The sequence below is a fragment of the Planococcus citri genome, chromosome 3 (genome assembly GCF_950023065.1).
Source record: "Planococcus citri chromosome 3, ihPlaCitr1.1, whole genome shotgun sequence".
NCBI classification, from domain to species: Eukaryota; Metazoa; Arthropoda; class Insecta; order Hemiptera; family Pseudococcidae; genus Planococcus; species Planococcus citri.
This window is the reverse complement of record NC_088679.1, coordinates 3,292,610-3,319,644: the sequence shown is the minus strand read 5'-3', so window position 1 is coordinate 3,319,644 and position 27,035 is coordinate 3,292,610. Positions and strand designations below refer to the sequence as shown.

General features: G+C 35.3%; 1 protein-coding gene and 1 long non-coding RNA gene across 7 annotated transcripts in view; one reads left to right on the top strand and one right to left on the bottom strand.

Annotated features, from left to right (window-relative positions):
* The window catches only part of LOC135840889 (uncharacterized), a 402,381-nt gene that overhangs the window by 347,216 nt on the left and 28,130 nt on the right, over positions 1 to 27,035 (bottom strand). The gene's annotated exons all lie outside the window — the stretch shown is intronic.
* bma (SCY1-like protein bma) overlaps positions 1 to 27,035 on the top strand; it is a 390,878-nt gene that overhangs the window by 339,659 nt on the left and 24,184 nt on the right. For all 6 annotated transcript variants that reach the window (XM_065357627.1, XM_065357630.1, XM_065357629.1 and 3 more), the window contains exons 8-11: positions 7,783 to 7,913; positions 14,874 to 14,988; positions 15,977 to 16,122; positions 25,150 to 25,303. In XM_065357627.1, coding sequence (XP_065213699.1) covers positions 7,783 to 7,913; positions 14,874 to 14,988; positions 15,977 to 16,122; positions 25,150 to 25,303 — 546 coding nt within the window. The remainder of the gene's footprint in view (positions 1 to 7,782; positions 7,914 to 14,873; positions 14,989 to 15,976; positions 16,123 to 25,149; positions 25,304 to 27,035) is intronic.

The following is a 27,035-nucleotide window of genomic DNA, read 5'->3' as shown; positions in this document are numbered from 1 at the left end:
TCGTACTTCTCGTATCGTACGTACGTACGAGTAGGTACCACACACGTCACGTCGCGTCGCGTCAACCTGAACCTTCGTGTCTCCGATTAATTTTCCAATTTACCATCGTCGATTATGACTTTCCGAGCTGCGAAATAGTTCTATGTTAATAATGAATTAGCGAGTTGTCGAGTATTACGCCAGAAGCTCGTATATGATCGTACAAATAATACAATTAGGTACGACGTGTATGATACGAATTTACATTTATATGTACATGCATTCGTATCGAAACAATTAAAAACGTCGTCTGCTTTTTAATATCTCTGAAATGCGACATTTTTTCCTTTTTTTGTATGTCTACGCAGTTGAATCAGTATCATTTCTAAATTCCAAAAATATCATCAGTCCTCGCACCCTATGTAGGGTAATCAGGGTGTCTAACAAAATCTCTCCGAAGAAATGCAGTACTTTTACAGTACTTTTTGCATTACCTTATATTTTTTTATCCAGCTTACACCGACCCCCCCCCCCCAAGAAAAAATTATATTTTTGAACCAGTTGGAATTTGATGATGAAATTATAAGTATTTCAATCGAAACAAATTAAAATTTGATCTTTTGAGGTACAAAATGAGCATTTTTTATTTTTTAAATTTTCACCAATTTAATTAACTTTGAGGTTTTCAAAAAAATTTTAAATCAATGATTTTGAGAAAAAATACAGTACTTTTCAGGCAAAATGCAGTACTTTACAGTACTTGCAGTCCCGAGGACTTCAATGCAGTACTTTTACAGTACTTGCAGTACCTGCAGTACCTGTTAGACACCCTGGTAATAGTCCGGCACATGACAATAGGAGTAATTGCACCCCCCCCCCCCGCCGATCCTCCGGGACAACTTTTTTCTTAAAGGGGACATCGTAAGGAACATTTTAAAGGAAAGTTGCCAAAAAAAAAGTTGGCCTTACTTACAAAATGGCGGCCATTTTGATTGACAGGTCAGCCGAAATCGCAGATTTTGCGTTTTAACATAGGACTTGCACGAACTTTTTCAAACTTTACAAAAGTAGATCGAAAGATCATGCAAAAATTTATCACCTGTCAAAATTTCAAGTGCTAAAGTGCGTTTTTCGATTTTTGGTGAATTTTTGAAAATCGAATTTAGGCCAAAAATGAGTGAAAAAATCAAAATTTTACCAAATTGACCGAGAAAGCCGAAATTTGGGATATACCATATTTTCGACATGCCAAATCGATTGAAAACAGTTTCAACCCGTTTTGAGCAGTTCTGGAGCTTCCAGCAGATTTTTGAAACTCGAAATTCCCACAAAATTCCATCAAATTGGAGTTGTAAAGCTAAAATTTATTCTAAAAACTAATTTCAATACGCTACGAAGTACTGCAGGTGAATTTCAAGTCGTTTCGGATCCTCCAGCGACTTTTTGAAAATTTCTGAAGCCTCCAGCAGATTTTTGAAACTTAAAATTTTCACAAAATTTCATCAAATGGAGATGGAAAGCTGAAATTCACTCTACAATCCAATTTTAACACCCTCTGAAGACGACTTCAGGTGGGTACAAGTAATTATAGGGCCTCCAGCGACTTTTTTTGAAAATTACTGGAGCCTCCAGTAGATTTTAGAAACTTGAAATTTCCCCAAAATATCATCAAACTAAGATGGAGAGTCGAAATTCATTTTGCAAACTAATTTCAATACGCTACGAAGTTGACTGCTGGTAAATTTCAAGTCGTTTTGGAGCCTCCAGCACCTTTTTGAAAGGTTGTATGACGTTTTGTTGGAAAATTGAAATTTCCTAAAAGTAGCTGCAAGCTTCAAAACCATTTGAAACTACCATGCAGTCTGCGAAGTAAATTTCAGCTTGCCAACTCCATTTGATAAATTGATGTTGGGGAAATTTCAAGTTTCGAAAATCTACTGGAGGCTCCAGTAATTTTCAAAAAAGTCGCTGGAGGCTCTAAAATGACTTGAACCCACCTGAAGTCGTCTTCAGAGGGTGTTAAAATTGAAGTGTAGAGTAAATTTCAGATTTCCATCTCCATTTGATGAAATTTTGTGAAAATTTAAAGTTTCAAAAATCTGCTGGAGGCTTCAGTAATTTTCAAAAAAGTCGCTGGAGGATCCGAAACGACTTGAAATTCACCTGCAGTACTTCGTAGCGTATTGAAATTAGTTTTTAGAATAAATTTTAGCTTTACAACTCCAATTTGATGGAATTTTGTGAGAATTTCGAGTTTCAAAAATCTGCTGGAAGCTCCAGAACTGCTCAAAACGGGTTGAAACCGTTTCCAATCGATTTGGCATGTCGAAAATAGGGTATATCCAAAATTTCAGCTTTCTCGGTCAATTTGGTAAAATTTTGATTTTTCCCCTCATTTTTGGCCTAAATTCGATTTTCAATAATTCACCAAAAATCGAAAAACGCACTTTAGCACTTGAAATTTTGACAGGTGATAAATTTTTGCATGATCTTTCGATCTACTTTTGTAAAGTTTGAAAAAGTTCGTGCAAGTCCTATGTTAAAACGCAAAATCTGCGATTTCGGCTGACCTGTCAATCAAAATGGCCGCCATTTTGTAAGTAAGGCCAACTTTTTTTTGGAAACTTTGCTTTAAAATGTTCCTTAGGATGTCCCATTTAAGAAAAAAGTTGTCCCGGATGATCGGCGGGGGGGGGGTGCAATTACTCCTATTGTCATATGCCGTACTATAACTGAAAACTTCGTAAAATCAGAGGAAAATTTGAGATTTTCTCAACTTTCTGGCGAGGAGGGGACGAAGGGAAGAAATTGCTCGATGCAAACCGTATTGTATATTATAGGTAGTTAAAAACTTCGTCTACCGGAAAGAAATGTGTCTATCAAATACACGTGAATCATATCAAAAACCTTGCAGCCCAGATTGAATAAAGAAGAAGCGCTAAAAATAAAAAGAATTTCATACGCCCGAATATTTTCTGATATTTTCGCATCGAAGATACATAACAAGAGTATTCACTTTGAGAGAAAGAATTCCACGTGTAGATACTATAGATATGTTGGTATGATATGGAAGAGGAGTTCATACGCGATCATACAGGCTACCTGTCCCTAACATATTTGAATCGATGTGAAGCGCATAACACGAACAGAACGACGACGACCGGTAATAACCAAATCACGAATCGGATAAAGTAAGAGGCAGAGATACGCTATTCAAGGAGACAAGGCTGCGAGAAGAAGAAAAATACGAAGAAAATGGTACCTACGTAAATCTGTTTTTAAAATGCTCGATTCCCACGGATGAAGAGAATTTGTTACTGTAGGCTATGCGAGTGTGAGAGTCGTCGAAGACGCGAAATATGGCACGAATACGAATACAATATTTTCATGCGAAGTTTTACTCGTATAGTCTCGCATTGCAAACCCTTTGTACTTTGTGCGAGGTAGGTACGGTACGTGATGTATCTATATCTGTGTGCTTACATACGATGAGAAAGAAGAAAGACGCGCGAATTACAAAAGATCAATCCTTTCGTGCCAATAAAGCGTATAACAAGCAGCGCACGTAATTCGTTTATAAGTACCTTTAATATGGTAAAAGGGCTGAGGCTAAATCTGGTTCGCGTGTGCGATTTTCCGCCAAAATCTCGTAGGTAGATAGAGGTACATACCTACTCGTATATGTGAGACGAAAACGAACGCGGCTGAGCTACCGGCACGATAAAATCACCAAAACAAACTAACTACTCTCGTTCTTTTTTCATCTCCTTTTGAGGTTTAGAAAAATAAAAAAAATGGAATGAGAGAAATGCAGCTGCTTTTTCGCTAGAATTTTCCAAACACGTTTTCTTCCCATCAGCAAAATATTCGACAATATACTCGTGAGATGAAATACATGTGTACGCAATAAGTTTGCATATTCATCAAAAAATTGTAAATTGCATATAATAAGTGAATCTAGAGATGAAAATCGGAAAATGGCGTTGTTCACCAAAGTCGATTTCCCTTCTCCCCTCCCCCTCCTAACTATTTGTATTCTCTTCCCGTGAGCTGAAGGGTGTCCCCTTGGAAAATAGGTGAAATGCCTCTGTTCCCAAATTTGGAAGATCATGATGGATTATTTTTGGGTACCGGTTGTAAAAAAATGTTGGTGATCATACTTACTGGTCTAATCACTCGTAAATTTTCAAAAGAGCCTTTGCTGCTTAACCTTCGATCTTTCGAATCTGTTCTATTTTTGTTTGTTTGTTGTGTGTTGATCAAACAACACCTAAATATATGCCAACTCCGCGAGCGATGATACGATGAATTTTTCAAGCTGTTTTTTTATTCGAATTTATGCGTAGACGCAACGACGACGACGCGACGATGACGAAACAGGAAGACGTGGTACGTGTGAAGATAAAAATAAAATTTCGATTTTCAGCACGATGGAAAGTTATACCTACCTACACTTTTCTTGTCGATATCGTTATGCTTATATTTATTATTTTCATCTCTCCAGAAACCTATCTATAGATGGAAATTGAAATAAGAAAAATGCAAGCAACAATTGGTCGATAAATTTTATAGGTACGAATGGAAAATTCGGTGTTTCAACGACGTCACACACGGTGCATGCAGACGATGTACATACGAAGAAAATATTTTCAAAATACTTACGAATTTATCCACAAAAAAAAATTTATATATACCTATAGTCCGGCATGTGACAATAGGAGTAATTGCATCCCCCCTCCACCCGCCGATCCTCCGAGACAACTTTTTTTTAAAGGGGACATCCTAAGGAACATTTTAAAGCAAACTTGCCCAAAAAAAAGTTGGCCTTACTTACAAAATGGCGGCCATTTTGATTGACAGGTCAGCCGAAATCGCAGATTTTGCGTTTCAACATAGGACTTGCACGAAATTTTTCAAACTTTACAAAGGTAGACCGAAAGAGCATGCAAAAATTCATTACCTGTCGAAATTTCAAGTCCTAAAGTGCGTTTTTCGATTTTTGGTGAATTTTTGAAAATCGAATTTTGGCCAAAAATGAGGGGAAAAATCAAAATTTTACCAGATTGACCAAGATGGCTGAAATTTGGGATATACCCTGTTTTCGACATGCAAAATCGATTGGGAACGGTTTCAACCCGTTTTGAGCAGTTCTGGAGCCTCCAGCAGATTTTTGAAACTCGAAATGTCCACAAAATTCCATCAAATTGGAGTTGTAAAGCTGAAATTTATTCTAAAAACTAATTTCAATACACTACGAAGTACTGCAGGTAAATTTCAAGTCATTTTAGGGCCTCCAGCGACTTTTTTGAAAATTACTGAAGCCTCCAGCAGATTTTTGAAACTTGAAATTTCCCCAAAATTTCATCAAACTGAGATGGTGAGTCGAAATTCATTCTGCAAACTAATTTCAATACGCTACGAAGTTGACTGCTGGTGGATTTCATGTCGTTTTGGAGCCTCCAGTGACTTTTTTGAAAATTACTGGAGCCTCCAGTAGATTTTTAAAACGTGAAATTTCCCCAACATTGAATTATGAAATGGAGTTGTCAAGCTGAAATTTACTTCGCAGAATACATGGTGGTTTCAAATGGTTTTGAAGCTTCCAGCTACTTTTAGGAAATTTCAATTTTTCAAAAAAACGTCATACAACCTTTCAAAAAGTCACTGGAGGCTCTAAAATGACTTGAACCCACCTGAAGTCGTCTTCAGAGGGTGCTAAAAATTACATTGCAGAGTAAATTTCAGCTTTCCATCTCAACTATTTGATGAAATTTTGTGAAAATTTAAAGTTTCAAAAATCTGCTGGAGGCTCCAGTAATTTTCAAAAAAGTCGCTGGAGGCTCTAAAATGACTTGAAATCTACCAGAAATTGTTTTCAGAGGGTGTTAAAATTGGAATGTAGAGTAAATTTCAGCTTTCCATCTCCATTTGATGAAATTTTGTAAAAATTTAAAGTTTCGAAAATCTGCTGGAGGCTTCAGGAACTTTCAAAAAAACGCTGGTGGCTCCAAAACGACTTGAAATTTACCTGCAGTACTTCGTAGCGTATTGAAATTAGTTTTTAGAATAAATTTCAGCTTTACAACACCAATTAAATGGAATTTTGTGGACATTTCGAGTTTCAAAAATCCGCTGGAGGCTCCAGAACTGCTCAAAACGGGTTGAAACCATTTCCAATCGATTTGGCATGTCGAAAATAGGGATATCCCAAATTCCAGCTTTCTTGGTCAATTTGGTAAAATTTTGATTTTTTCCCTCATTTTTGGCCAAAATTCGATTTTCAAAAATTCACCAAAAATCTAAAAACGCACTTTAGCACTTGAAATTTTGACAGGTGATGAATTTTTGCATGATCTTTCGATCTACTTTTGTAAAGGTTGAAAAATTTCGTGCAAGTCCAATGTTTAAACGCAAAATCTGCGATTTCGGCTGACCTGTCAATCAAAATGGCCGCCGTTCCTTAGGATGTCCCCTTTAAGAAAAAAGTTGTCTCAGACTATCGGCGGGGGGGGGGGGGGGGTGCAATCACTTCTATTGTCATATGCCGGACTGGTTTGCAAATTTTCAACCACTCGGTTGAACCCTAAAGACTAAAGTGGTCTTGGATTCTGATGAAAACAACATTGATCGACGCAGAATTTCAAATACTTTCATTTGGGATGTACTATTTTTCCTAAAACAGGTTGGGTAGCGTCAGGAGCGAAAAAACCACGATTTTTTTCGAAAATGTCTCCTCTTTGAGGGCCCATATTTCTTCCCTACAGAGACACCTCCGGAGCTGAGAATTTTTTTGAATAATTTTCAACTCAAAATCTTCCCTCACTTTGTAGATATTATAAAAGGAAATGACTTTGGAAAAAAAAACTTGAAAATCTCATTACCTACCTAAGAAAAAAGAAGCATCTACATTCTACAGCAAAAAATAGTAAATTGACCATTTTGTAATACGCGATACCTACGAGCAAAATTTCAGGCATGAATTTTGTCTTAGACACACCTGTCTGGATATTTTCAGCTGCCTTTGAGTAAAGAAGGGAAAAAAGTAGCACTTATTAAATAAAACCATCGGGTTGGAGGTGGCGTGAAAAGGAATAACGTCGCAATAGAATTTAATCGTTTAATAACAACTAGGTACTACGATGCTTCTTCGAAATACATTACACGTAGGTAGTCTGAGCATAAAACTAGGTAAGTAGTCGAGAAAAGAATCGTATTCGCTGGGTATTTTGCTAATAGCGGGTATAAATTATGAATACGATACGCAGTTTGGTGGATACTACGAATAGGTAGATACGCGAACATTTTCTGAAATGGTTTCAAAAAGTCTAAAGCTGTAGTGCTACGTTTATAAGCAAGATTTTTTCATTGTTGTGTACTCGTATAGATATAGGTAGGTAGGTATTCAAAGTGAAAGTGACCGGGCGAGGGTAGGGCTACAGGGGTTAAAAACGAAGGAAGGCGTTACATACTCGTATAAATTTGTAATTTTTACGCGTACGTTGTTGGGTAGAGCGCACATTTTAGTTTTAAATCTCGACACTCGCGAGCGATTTCACGGGCAACTTTTTGAAACACACGAATGAAAAGTCGAAACGATGGTGATGAATTTTTCAACGAGTTCGAATCAGTTGCCCAAATGTCTTTCGAATATTTAACGAAGGATTATACTGAGATGAAAAAGTGAATGGGGAGAAATGGACAATTATACTGAGCAAATAAACGAATAAAATAAACAATTCGAGAGATGTAAAAAAATTAAAAAATTTGGTACTGAAATTGAATCAATTTTGTATTGATTTGCAGCTCGATGAAAACGTTCAGAAAAATCTGCATCGTATACCAATGCAACTGCAAGAAATGGTTGTTAAAATGCTTTGTCGCGATACAGCAGCCAGACCGAGCGTGAAAACGTTGCTTAACACGCCATATTTTTGGTAAGTACTCGTAAAACATTCAATTACTTATGCCTGTAGGCCTATATACGAATATACAAACTATGAAAAACCATGAATTATTACAAATTTTTTATTCCTTCAATTCAGATGAAGTTCTCTTGTCACGATTTTATGAATAAACTTTAGAACAAAGGTACTGTTTCTCAAATAATTTATCAAAAAATGTTGATTTAATGACGTAGTCTACTTACTCGCAACTCGTATAATAATATGTAGGTTTATTTCTTCGAATGAAAATTCGTACTCACCTGAAACAAAGAAAATTTATGCTTGGATTAGATGATTTTGTAATAATCTTTCAAATTTCATTTTTCCAGAGACTTTTTCCCCACCAATGTTATTTTTTTGGAATTTAGCTCCATTTGATCGAACTCTGAAAGAGTTCTTCTAGTCTGACCTATAAAATTGTAAACTTTTCCAAAAACGTTTTTTACAAGACAAGAATAAAAATACGATTTCAGAAAACTATCATTTCGATGAAAAATTAATTCCAAAAAATGATATCAACCCAATGCTCCTATCCTCGGATTTTCGAAATTTTTATTGAACATTCTTGGGTAGATACGTACCTCTAAGAAAAATGTTGCACCCAAAGCATTTTTCATGAAAAATTAAATTTCAAGCCAACCCCCATCAAAAGTATCCCTTAGGGAGGATACAACTATTGATTTAATTTCATATTCGTATTCAGAAAGTATCGATTCATATAATATCTACACTTTACACTCATATTTCCAATCTTCTTTTGCCCCAAAAATGGGGGAAGGAGTGCCCATGGGCCCAAAATGTGGTTTTCAAGAATAGTCGGGGAGCCCGCATAAGGATCAATTGCACCCACCCCCCCCCCCCCCCCCACCGGTCATCGGTCCTCCGGAACAGCTTTTTTCTTGAAGGGGGAGTCCTAAGGAACGTTTCTTGCCCTTATCCTAAAAAAAAAACATGGCCCTACTCACAAAATGGCGGCCATTTTGATTCACAGGTCATCCGAAATCGCAGATTTTGCGTTCCAACATAGGACTTGCACGAAATTTTTCAAACTTTACAAAGATAGATCGAAAGATCATGCAAAAATTTATCACCTGTCGAAATTTCAAGTCCTAAAGTGCGTTTTTCGATTTTTGGTGAATTTTTGAAAATCGAATTTAGGCCAAAAATGAGGGAAAAAATCAAAATTTTACCAGATTGACCAAGATGGCTGAAATTTGGGATATACCCTATTTTCGACATGCCAAATCGATTGGAAACTGTTTCAACCCGTTTTGAGCAGTTCTGGAGCCTCCAGTAGATTTTTGAAACTCGAAATTCCCACAAAATTCCATCAAATTAGAGTTGTAAAGCTGAAATTTATTTCAAAAACTAATTTTAATACGCTACGAAGTTGCCTGCAGATAGATTTCAAGTCGATTTGGAGCCTCCAGCGACTTTTTGAAAATTACTGGAGCCTCCAGTAGATTTTTGAAAATTGAAATTTCCCAAAATTTCTAATTTCATACGTTATGAAGTCGACTACTGGTAGATTTCAAGTCGTTTCGAAGCCTCCAGCAGATTTTTCCTTGCTCAAAATTTCCATAAAATTTCACCGAACACAGTTGGAAATCCAAAATTCACTTTGCACTCCAATTTTAACGCGCTAATGAGCTCGATTTTTGCTCCTGGCGCAGAAACCGCCTACTGCTGTGGGCAAAAATTCTCGTCGCAATTCTCCAGACATACATAAAGAAAGACTAAACAGTAAACATCCATTTTATGACACCTTTTTATCAACGCATCTAGTCACTATGCACGATTGAAAATAGTTTCGACACAAGGTGAAGAGGAGGGGAGCGGCAAATCGGCTTTCCGTCTCCATTTGATGTAATTGTGGGAAATTTCGGGTTTCAAAAGTCTGCTGGAGGCTCCAGAACTGCTCAAAACGGGTTGAAACAGTTTCCAATCGATTTGGCAAGTGAAAAATAGGGTTTATGCCAACTTTCAGCTTTCCAATTCAATTTGGTAAAATTTTAATTTTTCTCAATTTTGGCTCAAATTTGATTTTTAAAAATTCACCAAAAACCGAAAAAGGCACTTTAGCACTTGAAATTCTGACAGGTGATAAATTTTTGCCTGATCTTTCGAGCTACTTTTGTACGGTTTCAAAAATTTCGTGCAAGTCCTACGTTGGAATGCAAAATCTGCGATTTCGGCTGACCTGTCAATCAAAATGGCCGCCATTTTGTAAGTAGTACCACTTTTTTTTGTGGATAACGCTAGAAATGTTCCTTAGGACCAAAAAGTTTTCCCAAATGATTGGCGGGGGTAGGGTGCAATAGATCCTTATGCGGGCTCCCCGACTAGAAGTTATTTTGTTCGGTGAAGGGCTGAAAATTCCTTTAGGGTCATTTCAACTCAAAATCTCTAACATACTTCAATTTCAGCGAAATCGCAGACTATGAATTTTTTCCAATCCATCTTTACCCAGGGATACTCTTTCTTCTTACGCATTAATCTCGAACTAAGCTTACAAACGGATTTTACATTAAGTCTGTCAATCAATGACAAATCCTAATCCGAACCGGCAAAAAAAATAAACTAATTTTAAAACCATCGTTCTTACTTTTAAGACAGCTTCTTACTTAAAAACAGTATTATATTACGTAGTTTCATGTTCCTTAAAACGCAATGAAAAAATTAGCCCACAGACTATGAAAATAAAATCGAGTACAATAAGGTATGAAATTTGTTCACCTCTTTCACAGTTTTTTTTTAACAACTACGCCTCTTTCACATGAAGAACTAACTTTGAAAATATTCCCCGACTAGAAAATTCACTTGACGGAACTGGCAGCGAGCAAAAAAAAAAGAGGCAGAAAACTTCCCGAAATAAAAAAAACTTACATTAATACGGTTCTCTTTTTTTTTCAAGCGAAACTTTCTCGATATTTTTTTTCGAGACTCAATTTCTTTTATATCGAACTATTGAGATTTTCATTTACAAAATGAAATTTTTTACACAAAACTCGACGAGGTAAGTTTTTTTTCTCGAAAATAGGCAGGAATGAAGATAGAGACAGAAGGGTAAATATGTATTTTGCGCTCGTTATCGGGGTGCAGTGAGCATTTCGTGGTACATTAGCATGGCTTGGCAGAGAAAGTATGATATTAATTTTGATTGGCGGAGTTGCGAGCTTTTAAACAGACTCGCGCAAGTTGATTTGATAATTTAGCTCGTTACCACCGACCGGGGCCGTATGGTATACTGTACTTGAATAACCTACCTATGTAGCTACTCGTGGTACTCGTCTGAGCTTATGTGTTTTGGTAAAGGTAAACGTGTATTATGGTTTACCTCTATTATTTTGAAGCGTTTAAAAGTTTAACCAAACGAAGTTTACAAGTTAAGACTTTATAACATTTTACAAGCCAAGTTTCCCATTCGACGGTAATCGTGTGTTAACATTTGATGTCTTGAAAATTGCACCGAGCTCGAGCATTTTATTCCAACGGTGGGGTAGGTAGGTAGGTTAGGTACCTCGTATGCTATTCCGTCCTACGATGAAAGCCGCAACGACGGTGAGACGTCTTCGCCTCGAAATTAGTTTGGAAATTTTTTTAACCGAAAAAGGCGAGAATAAAAAAAATAGTTTGCTGTAGACATTTCGATGGTTCAAAAATTTACCAGGATTTTTTTCATTTCTTGCGACTTTTGAAATAAGCCCAACTTATCACCTTACCTATTTGAAATTTTTACTCATTTTTTCCTCACTTATTATTTTGTTCAAAAATTATTTTTGTGGTCAGCCTTTCAATTAAACGTATTTGAAATAATCTGAATTTGAACTTCAAAGATGAGATCTCAACTTGAATGATAAGTACAGAAGTTGAAGAACACAATATGCACGTAAAAAAATTTCAAAAAATTACAATGAAGACTGCATGAAGACATTAAAATTTTAAAAAAGTTTTAAATTTGAGATAACATCAATTGTTCTCAATTTGAAGGATCTGAGATCGAATATTGACTTATTTTTTAATCCATTCTTTCAACACCCTCCCCCCCCCCACCCTCCAACCCTTCAAAACGTGGTCGAAATACCAAGAAATACAACATGACTTGCGACGTGTGATTTTTGGTGGAACGCAGTGCCCCCAAGATGTCTCAAAGGAAAATAAAAAATGAAACTATTTGAAGGAAAATTAAATTTTTTTGGGGTGTTGACAATTACAAGATTATTACACCTGTAAAGGGGGGAGGGGGTATATTTGATTTGTAAGGTTGACAAAAAAAAGAAGCTTTCATATAATTTTGTAAAAGCGAGACTATGTTTGGCATAGGTACTTTGAAACAAAAAAGAGGCTTTTTTAAAAAATGATTTTATTTAACGTCGGCAGGCAAGTCACAAATTAACGTTTTTCAGACGTTTTGACAAAAAAAGCAAAATGTTTCAGCAATTTTGAAAAAAATTACACTATTTTTGTTTATGTATTTCATCAAAAAACTACTTCCTGAGAATTTGGACAAAGACCAAAAAGACACCTAAAGTTTCTTTTTCGATTTTTAGTGAATTTTTGAAAATCAAATTAAAGCCAAAAAATGAGGAAAAAAACAAAATCTTACCAAATTGATCTAGAAAGCTGAAATTTGAGGTATACCCTATTTTCGACCTGAAAAATCAATTAGAAACTATTTCAGGCCGTTTAGAGCAGTTCTGGAGCCTCCAGCAGATTTTTGGAACTTGAAATTCCCACAAAATTTCATCAAATGGAGTTGGAAAGCTGAAATTTATTCTGCAACTACCTAATTTCAATACGCCACGAAGTCGACTGCAGATGGATTTCAAGTCGTTTTGGAGCCTCCAGTGACTTTTTGAAAATTACTGGAGCCTCCAGTAGATTTATGAAACTTTAAATTTTTACAAAATGTCATGAAATGGAGTTGGAAAGCTGAAATTTACTCTACACTCCAATTTTAAGATCCTCTGAAGACTACTTCAGCTGAGTTCAAGTCATTATGGAGCCTCCTGCGACTTTCTGAAAGGTTGTATGGCTTTTTTTGGAAAATTGAAATTTCCAAAAAGTAGCTGGAAGCTTCAAAACCATTTGAAACCACCATGCAGACCAGTAATTTTCAAAAAGTCGCTGGAGGCTCCAAAATGACTTGAACCCAGCTGAATTTGTCTTCAGAGGGTGTTTAAATTGAAGTTCAAAGTAAATTTCGGCTTTCCATCTCAGTTTGATGAAATTTTGGGGAAATTTCGAGTTTCAAAAATCTACTGGAGTCTTCAAAAGACATTATTTGCATAGTAAATTTCGGCTTTCCAACTCCATTTGATGAAATGTTGTGGGAATTTCGAGTTTCAAAAATCTACTGGAGACTCCAGTAACTTTCAAAAAGTTGCTGGAGGCTTCAAATGGCATTATTTGCATAGTAAATTTCGACTTTCCAACTCCATTCGATGAAATGTTGTGGGAATTTCGAGTTTCAAAAATCTACTGGAGACTTCAAAAAATCGCCGGAAGTTCCAAAACGACTTGAAATGCACCTGCAGAATAAATTTCAGCTTTCCAACTCCATTTGATGAAATTTTGTGGGAATTTCGAGTTCCATAAATCTGCTGGAGAGGCTCCAGAACTGCTCAAAACGGTTTAAAACAATTTCCAATCGATTTGGCAGGTCGAAAATAGGATATCCAAAATTTCAGCTTTCTAGATCAATTTGGTAAAATTTTGTTTTTTTTTTCAACATTTTTGGCCAAAATTTGATTTTTGAAAATTCACCAAAAATCGAAAAAGGCACTTTAGCTCTTGAAATTTTGTGAGATGATGAATTGTGCAAGTCCTATGTTGAAAGTTGAAACGCAAAATCTGCGATTTTGGATGATCTGTCAATCAAAATGGCCGCCATTTTGTGAGTAAGGCCATGTTTTTTTTTAGGACAAGGACTAGAAATGTTCCTTAGGACTCCCCCTTTAAGAAAAAAGTTGTCCCGGAGGATCGGCAGGGAGTGCGATTGATCCTTGTGCGGGTCCCCCGAATAAAAGAATTCCCGAAATTTTAAAGGGCTCAGGTTCCCTTTTTTCGTCAATTTAGTGACTGGATGATGAGTGAGTCAGAAATATTAAACTGTTTCCTGATGAAAATTGACAAAATCCAAGGATTAGAATGTTAGACCATGAATATTTTTTGAGTTTTTTTTTTCATTTTGAGCTAGTGGAGGGGGACGAGGGGGTCTCAAAAGTATTTAACAGTGTTTTTCTGATGAAAATAAACCAAAATCCACTAATTAATAACGTCAAAACGTTAAAATTCAAATAAAGTGAAGTTTCCTGTACTTTTTCCATCTTCTCTTTGGTTTTAGCCAAATTTAAGAAAAAAAAGACAAAACTAAAAAAATTATCTGGCACATTGTTCGTCATGTTTTCGATGCCCTTGATTTAAAATTCCAACTTATTTTTTTTATGCTACAAGTTCCTCCTGCCCTACAATTAGACCCAATATTTCAAAAAAAATTGAAAAACTTATTTCATGTACCTAAGGTTTGTTGAGTTTTCAAAGGTGTTAATTTACAAACTCCATAAGCCCAACAATGAATCCTCAAATTTTAATGAAATTAAGAAATTCAACCTAAATGTTTCACTTCATGTCACTTAGCTCTTTCTGCGAGACACCCTGTAGCTGCGTGTTCTTTTTTGAGAATTTGAATTTTATTCATTTTGAAACCAAAATAGGTCTAATCGAAAAATTCTAATCCCAAAATTCAATTTCATCTACCCTAGAAAAATTTTAAAACTCCGACAAAAAATTAAAATTTTACTCGAGATTACCGCGCGTAGATACTACGTAATACAACCATAAGCCTGGCATAAATCTTTGATCGTGATACGATGCAATTAAACGCCACTCCACACCTACATAACTAATTACCGCACGCTGGAAAGAACTAATAAATTAATCTGATTACAGTGATAGATACGTAGAAACTTTACAAAATTTGGACGTTATCAACTTGAAGGATCCTGTATCAAAATCACAATTTTACCGCAGCACGTTAAAAGAAGCGTTACCGTATCTGCCACGAGTAAGTTTATACACGTGATAATATAATGAATTTACGCGATTATTTTCGAGCAAAGTTGGCCGTAGATAATGCGCGATTATATACGAAACATCGAGGGAAAGGAAAAGGATCAAAAGGGATGAGAACTTGGAGAGAAAAAGGAGTAAAAAGTGTACCTACTCGGCATGCTGCGAAATACACGTAGATTTTGTATAACGCGAGTAGGTATCAATTAACGATATGCTGTGATGTCCATGGCCGGATGGTTCGCTTTATAAGACTAATGAATATATAATCGAGATCAATATAAAATAATACTGTAGGTGGTAATGGCGAGTTAATTGGGAAAGGGGCATTCCTACCCTCATTTCACACTTTGTACGTAAATAAGAATATAGCGTTCGCGTAATTAACACCGTTTAATACGCGTCGACGTTACAAAAAGGCAAATAGTAGAAGGGTATGGTGTAGGTATTTTTTGCTCTCATCTTCGTTACACGAGAATATTTTGGAAACGCGAAGAGGAAAAAATATACGAGAAGTTGGCTAGGTATGGGATTAAGTCAGTTAGATTGAAAAGTTTATTAGATGAAAAAGAAGCAAGAAAAACTGTTGAATGAGATTTTTCAAATGGCGAGATTAGTGTTTTATTACATCGGCGAAGAGAGAGAGAGAGAAAAAAAATTCTGCAACTTTTTCGCGTTCGTGTAGGTATCAGCTTTTTATAAACGAACAAGTGTCGATTTAATCGAGTAAATCCGATATTATACTGGCACAAAAGTGTGTTTTTACGATACGACAATATCGCCGTCGTTCTCGCTTATTTTCTCAAATACCTATTCGTCGAATTTAACGACTGCGAAAGGGAATAAAATTAAGAGAAATGAAGAAAAAGAAAGGGGTTTTTCTTCTTTTTTTTTACGCTCCGATAGAGTACCTACTCAACGACGCAGCAACCATGTTGAAAAAGTTTCGCAGTACCAACATAGCATTTTTTTTCTTTTTGCAGAAAATTTGGTACCAACGAGTTTGGCCGTTTTTGCAAACTGAAATGCAAACCCCCGAATCGCTGGCGTCAGCTTTGCAACCAGTCATGTATTTAATCGAAGAAAGTACGCTTGAAGAATACGAAAAAATCATATTACCAGAGTTTAGGTGAGTATAAACTCATATAGCTGTAAATATTTCCGCCGAAATCCTGCATGTGACCGTCGTCGTCGTCGCAACTTACCTAGTTGTCGTGAAAGTTTTCCGAATGAAAAAAAAAGGAAGAAGAAGGAAACGCCACACGTCTCGCGTAGTCGTAACGTGGATTACAAAGGATTAATATGACATAATTTTAAGTTGACAGGGTATGTCTTAAATGGCATCGTAGCGCGGTTTTTTTCCGAACACAGCTGTCATGGCAGCAATTGAAGTGAATGGATCAGTCAGGTTGTTTAAAAAGTCGAAAGCGTGAAAAATGAACGAATTCCTGACCCATTTGCAACGATTGTTGTAATTATACGAGAGTACCTAACTACTTTCCTTTCTATGTTTCTATAATCCTCCCAAACTCCTTCAGTAACTCGGTGTGTAATAAAGAACATAGAAAAATAAGAAGATAGTAACATTTCTTTTTGGAGTTGAGATATTATTTGAAATGAACCTCTGAATCTGAAGCAGTCTCTTCGGAAGTTGACGAATTTCTTGAACTGAAAAATATTAATCAAACTCACATTGCCAGACCGAATTTCATCGACTAAACTGGAAAACAAAACGAACTAACAAAAAACAGATATTTTTTGATGATTGAAAAATCTAAGAATCAAAAATAAGTATTTTAAATGAACGCGTAATTTTGCACAGTTAGTTCCGAACAAAAATGATAACGTGAAGATCAAACAGTCGTGTCTTATGATTAAAATCAAAAGTTTGAAAAAAAAAATGAATCGAGTCTTAGAGTTTGATCAATTGATTTTTATCTAATAATTGATTTATTTCTAATCGAGGTATATTTTTTAAAGCTATAAAATCAAGTTTTCATTGTAAACATGATCGATCGTATGAATCAAAAAATGAAATATAAATCGATTTTTGAAATTCGATTTATCGATTTTTGAAATTCGATTTATCGATTTTTTAAATTCGATCTATCGATTTTTTAAATTCGATCTATCGATTTTTTAAATTCGATCTATCGATTTTTTAAATTCGATCTATCGATTTTTGAAATTTGATTTATCGATTTCTAAGTTTAATTTATCGATTTTTGAAGTTTAATTTATCGATTTTTGAAGTTTGATTTATCGATTTTTGAAAATTGATCAATTCTGATTGCTTAACGTTAAAATTGAAAATTGATTCCATTTTTCATTTCCAGCATGATCGATCATATCGGGTTAAAAATCTGAAATAAATCGATTTTTTTGGATTCGAGTAATCGATTTTTTACAATTGATCGATTTCTAATCGAGAAGTCGTATTTTCAGGGTGAAATTGATTTTTCATTGTAAACATAATTGATCATAATTTATAAGATTTAAAAATGAAATATGAATCGATTTTTGGAGTTCGATCTATCGATTTTTGAAAATTGATCGATTCTGTTTTTTTTGGATTCAAGTAATCGATTTTTGACAATTGATCGATTTCTAATCGAGAAGTCGAATTTTCAGGGTGAAATTTATTTTTCATGATCGGTCATATGAGATCAAAAAATCGAATGTGAATCGATTTGAGGAGTTAGATTAATCGATTTTCGAACATTGATCGATTCCAGATTGCTTAAGGCCAAAATTGGTTCGATTTTTTATTTCTAGCATGATCGATCGTATGAGATCGAAAAACGAAAATGAATCGAATTTGATTTCTAAATAACAAATCAATTTCCAATCGAGGCGTCTATTTTTCAGACTAAAATTGATTTTTTTTTCTGAAAAATACGATCGATTATTAGAGATCAAAAATTGAATTAGAATCGAATTTTAAGGGGTTGAGTGATCGATTATTAATAAATGATTGTTTTCTGATCGAGAAGTTATCTTTGATTTTGAGGCTGAAATGGATTTCGTAATTTCGAACATGATCGGCCATATGAGATAAAAAATCGAAAATTGATCGAATTTCGATTTTTTTTAAAAAATATTCGGATTGAGATGTCTATTTTTGAGACTAAAATTGATTTTACCACCTCGAAACATGATTGATAAAACCAATTATTGATTTTATTCCTAAGAATACGATCGATCATAAGAGATCCAAAATCGAATTTGAATCGAATTTTAAGGGTCTGGTCCATCGATTCTTGATAATCGATTGATTTCTGATCGAGAAGTTTATTTTTGATTTTGAGGCTGAAATGGATATCTTCAATTCGAACATGATCGGTCATACGAGTATGAGATCGAAAATTGAATTCAATTTTTGGAGTTTGATGCATTGATTTATAATGATTGATCGATTTCTGATCGTTTGAGGCTAAAATTCATTTTACATTTCGAAAATGATCGATCATGTGAGGTCGGAAAGCAAATATGAATCGATTTTTGAAGTTAGAGTGATAGATTTTTGATAGCATGGTCGATCGATTTCTGAACAATAAGCCCATTTTTTTGACTTTTCATTAAAAACATTATCGATCTTGTAAGTAGGTAGTAGGTACCTAGTAATGGAAAATCAAAAAATTAATCACTTTTTGGAGTTTGAACGATCGATTATTATTGATAATTGATTTTTTTTTTTTAAATCGAGAAATCAATTTTTGGTGGTAAAATTTTTCCTCAACACCAAATTGAGTTTTTCAAGTGTGAAAATTCGTGAAAAAAATTAGTACCTACCTATTCTGCATCTTCGAAGGTTTCTTACGAATCAAAATAATTCTGGAAAATTTGCAAATTATTCTCTTTAAGAAAGGTTACCAGGAATGAAGTAGCATTTTGAAAATTTTACCGCGATAACTTTTGTTTGCCACGTTGGAAAAAAAAGTGTGCGAAAAAAATCATTGAAATTGTTTTTAAGAATAATAATAAGGAACTTTGGTCAAAATTACTATAATTATGTACATTCGTATGACCCAATAAATTCTGATGTAGTACAAATAAGAAAACAGTGATGCTGAACACTGTTCGTGTTCGATTTGTCGAACAACAAAACCGAACCAATAAAATACGATTCAAAAGGACGATCCGTTGAGCTGATAAGGGGGACACAAAGTAAGAAAGTTAATGCGGTTTGCACGCTATCGCCATCGGCATCGAGGTCAAGACTTTTCCGAAGAAGAAAAATCGTTCATTCTTCGATTCGAACGTTTGAAAAGTTTGAAAAATGTGTCGAGCGAGAATAATACTTTTTTCTTTTCTTGTATGTACCTACGTATGTATATGGTACAGGACGATGAGGCCGATACCTATACCAACTTGGAAAGAGAATACGATCGATAATAAGATTGAGAGTGCATTAAAAACGCATTAGAAATTTCCTCATGGGACCTTGTATGTGCATGTACTGCAATATACCTTACTACACCGCATTCCATCGAGATGAAATTCTTATTTATCTGGACTGCGAAATGAGAAAAAAGAAAGAGGAATCGTGCTATCAGCAATGTAGATAGATAGACCTATCGCGAGTAATTATTTCAAGATGCAGAGTCAGATTAACTTGGCAGTAAGGTGGCTAAGGTGCCCTCCCTTGCGAATGAAAATTTGAAATAAAAGTACCTACCTATACAAAAATTGACCTTTTTTTCGTTTTTTGAACCAATTTTTCAAACAAATTTCACTCTCGGCTTGCACCGTAAAACAAAAATATATATTCCTGAGAAATATAGCAAGTTGGGTACTTTTACGTGAAGTTAGGTATCCTGTTTTGGTTCCATAATGACTCGTGCATGAGCTGTCACGAAGGGAGGGCACTATGCTGAAATAACGTAGTAATATAAGTCTTATTTCAAATCGGAAATCTATGCGTGGAAAATGTCGTCGTGATGAAATGTACGTACGAGTAGTAAGATTTGAATACGTGAGAGACATTAAAATGTTATTTACCTTAAAGGTATACGTAGACGTACCTTATACAACGTCTAAGTAGTAAGTACCTACCTAAATACAAATGCAACATACGTCAAAACGAAGTATCCGAATGAGATTTTCATAAGGAGACTTCCATACCTAATATCATATCAACGAGAGTTACGAATGAATAGACTAGGTACTGCAAAAAATGGCAAAAATCTTTTCTTTTCCTCGTACGTAAGTACTGTAAAACCGAGTGAAAGAAGATAAATTCTTCGAATAAAAAACTTTCAAACGAATTCGAATGAAAACATCAGATGACGTCATTCGGAATAATATTTTTTCAAGAAATCATTTATTTTTACTTTGCAGTCGCGGTCGACGACGTAAACTTTGTGTTCGAAGTAAGTATGAGTGTGTTCTGTTTGAGCAGCAGGCGGTTTCGTGATGCTTTCCTTTAGTACATATATAAGCCCCTTATTAAAACGCGTCTTGCAGTTATAATGGATTTGCATTTTAGTTCTGGTCCGAGGTGTCCTTTCATCGTAACATAGGTAGGTTTACACTAGTTTTAAAGCTTTTTCTTCCACTAATTCGTCATTTCTGGCGGAACAAAACGTCATCTAAGCTCAAAAGCGATACCGAAACTCGAAAACAGGATCAAGCAGTGTACCAAAATTATCACGGAGACGTTCCGAACGGGAGTAAAGGTTTCTCACCCCCCCCCCTCCCGACAAAAATTTAAGTGAAAAGTTGAGAATTTTTGGAGAAAATTGAGTGATTTGGAAAAAGTTGAGAAATTTGAGAAAGTTGGGAAGAAATCGTGTAAGCAGGGAAAAACGAAGAATTGCCAAAAACTATGGATTTTTGCTTCTTGAATTAAGTACAAATATTTATAATTTTTCAAAAATTTTCCCCCTCCCTTTGCTAGGGCCAGGTCATTTTCCTTTTTATTGAATTCACCGACCGAAGTTGGAGAGTAGAAAAGTTGACTTCCCACACTGAAAATAGAATTATTTTAGTTGAAATTTTCAACAAAAAAAAGTCTCTCCAATCTCTGACCAAAGTTGGACGGTTAAAGCATTGACTCCTTGTATCAAAAATAATTTTTCATTTTTGAAAAATTATTGATTTTCAAAAGCTTTTACATTTGAAGAGTGATATTCCAAAACTCGCTTTGACCATTTTTATCAAAGTTGGGTTTTCAGTGGTACCTGGTAGATGAAGTATTAACTCACATTCCTACATCATCAACTTACCAAAATGAGGTTTTAAACTCACCTAAATAGCCAATTCACTAAAAATTAAAAAAAAAATAATGTTCCAAAACGCGCTTTGTCCATTTTTATTGAAATTTTTTTCAGCAGTATTTAGTGGATGAAATGTATACCTACACTCCTACATCATAAATCCACCCAAATAAAGTGCTAAACTCGCCTAAAAAGCCAATTTACCCGTTTAAAGGGAAACTGTTTTCCCTCTCTCCTGAAAAGTTGTGAAAATGGACAAAGCGAGTTTTGGAATATCACTCTTCATTTGCTTTGCTCGGTCATTTATTCCCATTTTTAGTACAGTCATTTTAGCAAAATTTTTAGTCGAACCTCGAAAAAATTGGGGGCAAGCTAGAAATACCAAAAAGCACAAAATTTTGACGTTGAAACTTCTTACAAAATTGAAAATCACAAATGAATCATTCCATGTCAATTCTACCAACGTTTTTGAGTCATGTTTTTCGATTTAGCTCATATTTTTTTTTACAATATCTACCCACCCAAGAAGTAAGAAACTCGCAATTAGTTTGGTACCAGCCCCTTCAGGGGGCGGGTGCGGGAGGCTTCCATTATTTTCACATTGTCTCGAGGTACTCAACTTCAGCAGCACATTCCTCCAAAACTATGATAATTTGATCAAAACTTATTTCACAGTTCAAAAGGGTATTGAATTTTGAACTTTTTAAGTATTTTGAAATTTTCAAAATTTGAAAGTGGAACTTTCAAATTGAAAGTTCAAATTTCAAAATGGCGCTGTAAGTGAGAGCTACCGTTAAAAATTCCTAAAAAATTTCCATTGATGTACCTTTTGATGTTTTTTTGAAATATTTAAGTTTCGAGATTGAATCTCCTAACGGAGAGGGAGCACCCCCTACCCCAATTTGGGGCAAAACTTTCGAAAAAAAATCTGGGGCATGTGATATATCGAATTGTATGTTTTTAGTAACGTTGAACACGAATATGACGTTAGATTTTTGATTGGACCCCATCTACATCCCCCAGCACCTCCCCGAATGGAGTAAAAGTTCAAAATAGGTTTTTTTTCGTGTGACACATCAAATAGTATGTTTTTGGTGACAATGAATTATTCGAATATGATGTCAGATTTTTGATTGCACCCATCCACGGCCCCAGGACCTCCCCAATGAGGGTAACCTAAAAAAAAATGGTTTCAATCGTGTGACACATGAAATAGAATGTTTTCGACATCGCTGAACACGAATATAGCAGTAGTTTTTCAAATTGACCTCACCCATGGCTCCCAGAACCTCCCCCAATTGGTAAAAGTGCAAAAAATTTGTTGGAGGCTGTAGATGAGGTCCAACCAAAAATCTGACGTCATATTCGTGTTCAGCGTCACCAAAAACATACTATTTGATGTGTTGCACGAAAAAACCCCTATTTTGAGCTTTTAACCCATTTGGTGAGTTACTGGGGGCCGTGGATGGGGTCCAATCAAATATCTAACGTCATATTCGTGTTCATCGTTACCGAAAACATACAATTCGATATATCACATGCCTCAGATTTTTTTTCGAAAGTTTTACCCCAAATTGAGGGTGGGAGTGCTCCCCCTCCATCAAGAGATCCCATCTCGAAACTTGAATATTTCAAAAAGGCATCAAAAGGTACATCTATGGAAATTTTTTCAGAATTTTAAATGGTAGCCCCCACTTACAGCGCCATTTTGAAATTTGAACTTTCAATTTGAAAGTTCAACTTTCAAATTTTGAAAATTTCAAAATTCTTAAAAAGTTCAAAGTTTAAACCCTTTCGAACTGTGAAATCAGTTTTGATGAGAATATTGTAGTTTTGGAGGAATGCGCTGCTGAAGTTGAGTACCTCGAGACAATGTGAAAATAATGGAAGCCCCCCACTCGACCCCTGAGGGGGCTGGGACCAAACTGATTGCGGGTTTCTCACTTCCTGGGTGGGTAGATATTGTGAAAAAAATTTGAGCGAAATCGAAAGATATGACTTTCAAAGTCGCCTTTTTTTGGTCGAATTGACATGGAATGACCCAAATTGTATGGTAAATTTTCTGAAGCTTTCGCCATCGCTTCGCTCGGGCAAAATTGAAAAATATCCTGTTCTATTTTTGAATTTAATTTTCAAAGACCAAAAAGCTAACACAAAAACGGAAAAAATTGCTAATTTTGGATTTTGGATTTCAGTAGGTATACCAATCTTGCGATAACAAATTCAAATTTTTTGTCGTTTTTGAACATTTAAAATTTAATTGACATTTCTGTTTCCAAGTCCACCTTTCAAAATTTGTTCGAACCTCTTCTGGCTAATTAACATGAAAAATACGGGAGGAGGGGGAGGAGGGTCTGGGGTAAAAAATTAGAAAAATCGAGCGAAAAAAGTTGAGTAAATTTCAGTCTTATTCCTCCTCCCCCTCCCCTCCTCAACACATCACTTCGTCCAACCTCTGTCCCCATTTGAGGAAACCAGCTAGCATAGCTTGGGGGACTGAGGCAGTTTTTTCTCGAAAACAGGATTATTTGCGAGAATGGTTCTTCGAATAGGTCGTTCGCGGGAAGAAAACGATAAAAAGGAGTGGTAAAATGTATCAGAATTCAGAGGCCTTATTACAACGCAGCGACATCGTACGATACGTCAGAAATGTACGCGCAAAGAGTATAAAATTTTAATTAACCACTTTCGTCACGTTCAAATGAAATAATCGCAAATACGCTTTAAATTAAGCTTTAAAGTCTGCCAGATCGTAGTCAAAAATAAACACGCTTAGAAAATTACGTCGTCATCTATAGCGCCGCGCGCGAAAGGCGAAAACAGGAGCTGTGCGATAGAGGGCACAGTCGGTTCGGTGGGGTGGGGTGTGGCGGGGCGGACGGGGCTCGAGGGGCGCTTTAAAAAGTTCTTTTAATCTAACAAACTGAAGCGTAAAAGACATATTTGGCGTTCGTTTTGCAACGTAAATACTTATTAATAAGGGTAAAATTGCCGCTGACTTTTACACTAGGCTAGGCGAGCGTAATTTATGTCTTTGAAAGAACATTTTCAAACTTTGATGGAATCATTTGTGGAAAAGTACATTTCGTGTCGCTTTTATGCCTTGTGTGTGTGTACCACGACGATTGACTATGTATTCGGGAGGGGGGGTTAAAAAGGGGTACACTGTGTACACTAAAAATTCGTATCTCACTTGCAGACGTGTATCTGTATATAGGTATTAGGTACCTACTCATATACTTCCACAGTGTAGATTCAACATTCGTACATAGCGTAAACCAAAAAAGGACGAAATGAGAAGAAAATACTTTGGTTTTTTTCTCTTCGTAGTCCCAGCATCGAAATCGCGGATGAACGAATAACGTAGGTTGGTTTCGTGCTACAAGTAAAAGATGTCTTACGGTAGGACGCGGCAGTGGCAACGAAAGGAACGTCAGCTGTTGAAGAATTTTTTCACTCTCTCGCAATACTAGGTAGTGCTCAAAGAAGAAAAACTCGCTAAAGCGGAAAATGGATTTTTACAACGATTACATCAGTTTTATCTCGCTCTTAGTATCCTCTGTCTAATTCCTTCGCCGCACCGTCTTCACCGCCACCTCTTTCGTTTTCTTCTATCTTCGCTATAGCTATTCTGCCAGCAAAACCGAGTGAGTTGGACGTGATTTCTCTGTTTCGCTTTCACTTCGAAGGGGGCGGTTCTCTCTCTACTCAGTTTTATACTTTGGCAATTAATCTACCGAGAAAAAGGTACAAATGATTCGTGACTTGTATCTACGCGAACGCGACGACGTGTGTCTTATATATAGTGCTATATAAGAACTGAAATATGTTTCCTCTTTCTTTTCAAATGTACCTACACTATGGACTATATGTATCTAGAATGTGAATGGTATAGGTGCAGGTGGTAATTCCGATATTAAGTAATTCTTTCGTTTCAGAAAACTCCTTCAAGCTCATCGTTCGATTCAAGCAACAGTTACGATATTAGAAAACTTGCATATTATATTAGAAAAAACACCTCGCGACGATATTCGACGTGAAGTATTACCAGTTCTGTATAAAGCGTTCGAAAGCAATTCTATACAAATTCAGGTAGGTAGTTCATGTTTCATACGTACTTAGAGTTGTACCTTTTTTTTTATCCATTATTATAAATAGATTTTCACATACTTATCTCTTTCTATACTATATGCAATGATTCAAACTGGCTTTCCACAATACTTTCTATAAAGATCGTGGCTTGAAAAGGGCAACTCAATTTTTAGGCAACCCCCTCCCCCAATCAGGCCCTTAGGAGGGTTCAACTGCAAATCAAACTTCATATTCGTGTTTGTCAATGTTTTTTCACCCCAAAATTGGGGAGAGGGTGCATCTGGCCTCAAAATTAGATCTACAAGAAGTTGTTTGATTTTCAACTGTTTTTAGAGGCCCACATGCAAAAATTTCAAAACTACATCACTGGTGGTATCACTTTTTTTGGTGATGCCATGACACAAAAAATATCTACATTTTTGAGTGCTTTTTGAGCTTTTGAAGATGAACCACCTGAAAAAAAAATTGAAAAAAATTCCAATAAGTACCTACTTTTGGAAGAAAAAAAATTCGTCAGCTTGAATCACATTCGAAGATATGCTTCGATTTCAAATTTGCTTTTGTCAATATCTCCCTCCTGGGAAACCAAAAAATTTTGAAAAAATTCTCGTGGCTGGATTCCTGTCTCTTTTATAATATTTTGAGTGAATTCAAAATTTTTTTGTTCAAAACTCGTTGAGAAGTAGACATGATTTTTTTCCAAAAAAAAACTTTTTTCGTCATTTTGGGTAAGGAGGTCGGTGGGGGGGGGGATTTCGGGTCTACGATTTTTTTTTTAAGGTACCCAAGTCAAGGGCATTTCACCTATTTTACATTCTACTCGAGAGTGTCTTTTCTTATAGTTTTTTAATTTCCCTTTTTCTTGTTTTTTTTTATTTTCTGTATTTGCTCTTAACTTTTGGATTTTTTAAATCTAATTTTCAAGTTTTTCGGATTTCTTTTCATGTTTTCATTTTTTTCCAAGTGTCATTGTTTAACGTTAATAAGTATTTTGAAATTTTATTTTCCTGAAATTTCGTTTTAATGGCATTTTGCGTTATTTTCTTCTTTCTGTGTTTTTGATGTGTAATTTTTGGTTTTCGCTTTAGGGTTCTTAGTTTTCAATCTTTGTTTCAATTTTCAGGTTTTTTGCGGTATTCGTTTGTTGTTTGTTTTCTCAAGTTTGGTTGACCAATATTTCAAAATTTTATTTTTGTAAAGTTTTTATTTGCAACTTCTTTTTTTTGTTTCATTTTTTTCAAAGCGTTTTAACGTGATATTGATTCTTCGTTGTCATTCTATTTTGTCGTGCTTAAACGTTATTTTTGATTTTTTATTGTTTTACAACTTGAATTTCAACGTGAGTTTAATCTCTTTTTGATCTTTTCCAGTTTCAAAAAAGTATTTTTTGATTTCTATTTTTAATTGTTGTTTTTCACTTTTTTTCATATTCAATTATTTCATGTTCGATATTATTTTTAATTTTCTATTTTCTAAAATTCGTTTTTCAATGTTCATTTCCTTCGGTGATCTCAGTTTTTTCACTTTCCACGTTTCGGTTTTGTTTTGTTTTTTCTTTCTTTAAATTTTGAGCAAACGTTATTTTTGATTTTTATTGTTTGTAAATTTCAACATATTTTTTGGAATATTTGTCATCTGTTCTCGTTTTTTTCCGATTTCATCATAATATTTTTCAGTTTCTGTTTTAAATTTTTAAAAAAAAAATTAACGATAATTTTGATTATTTTTCTAA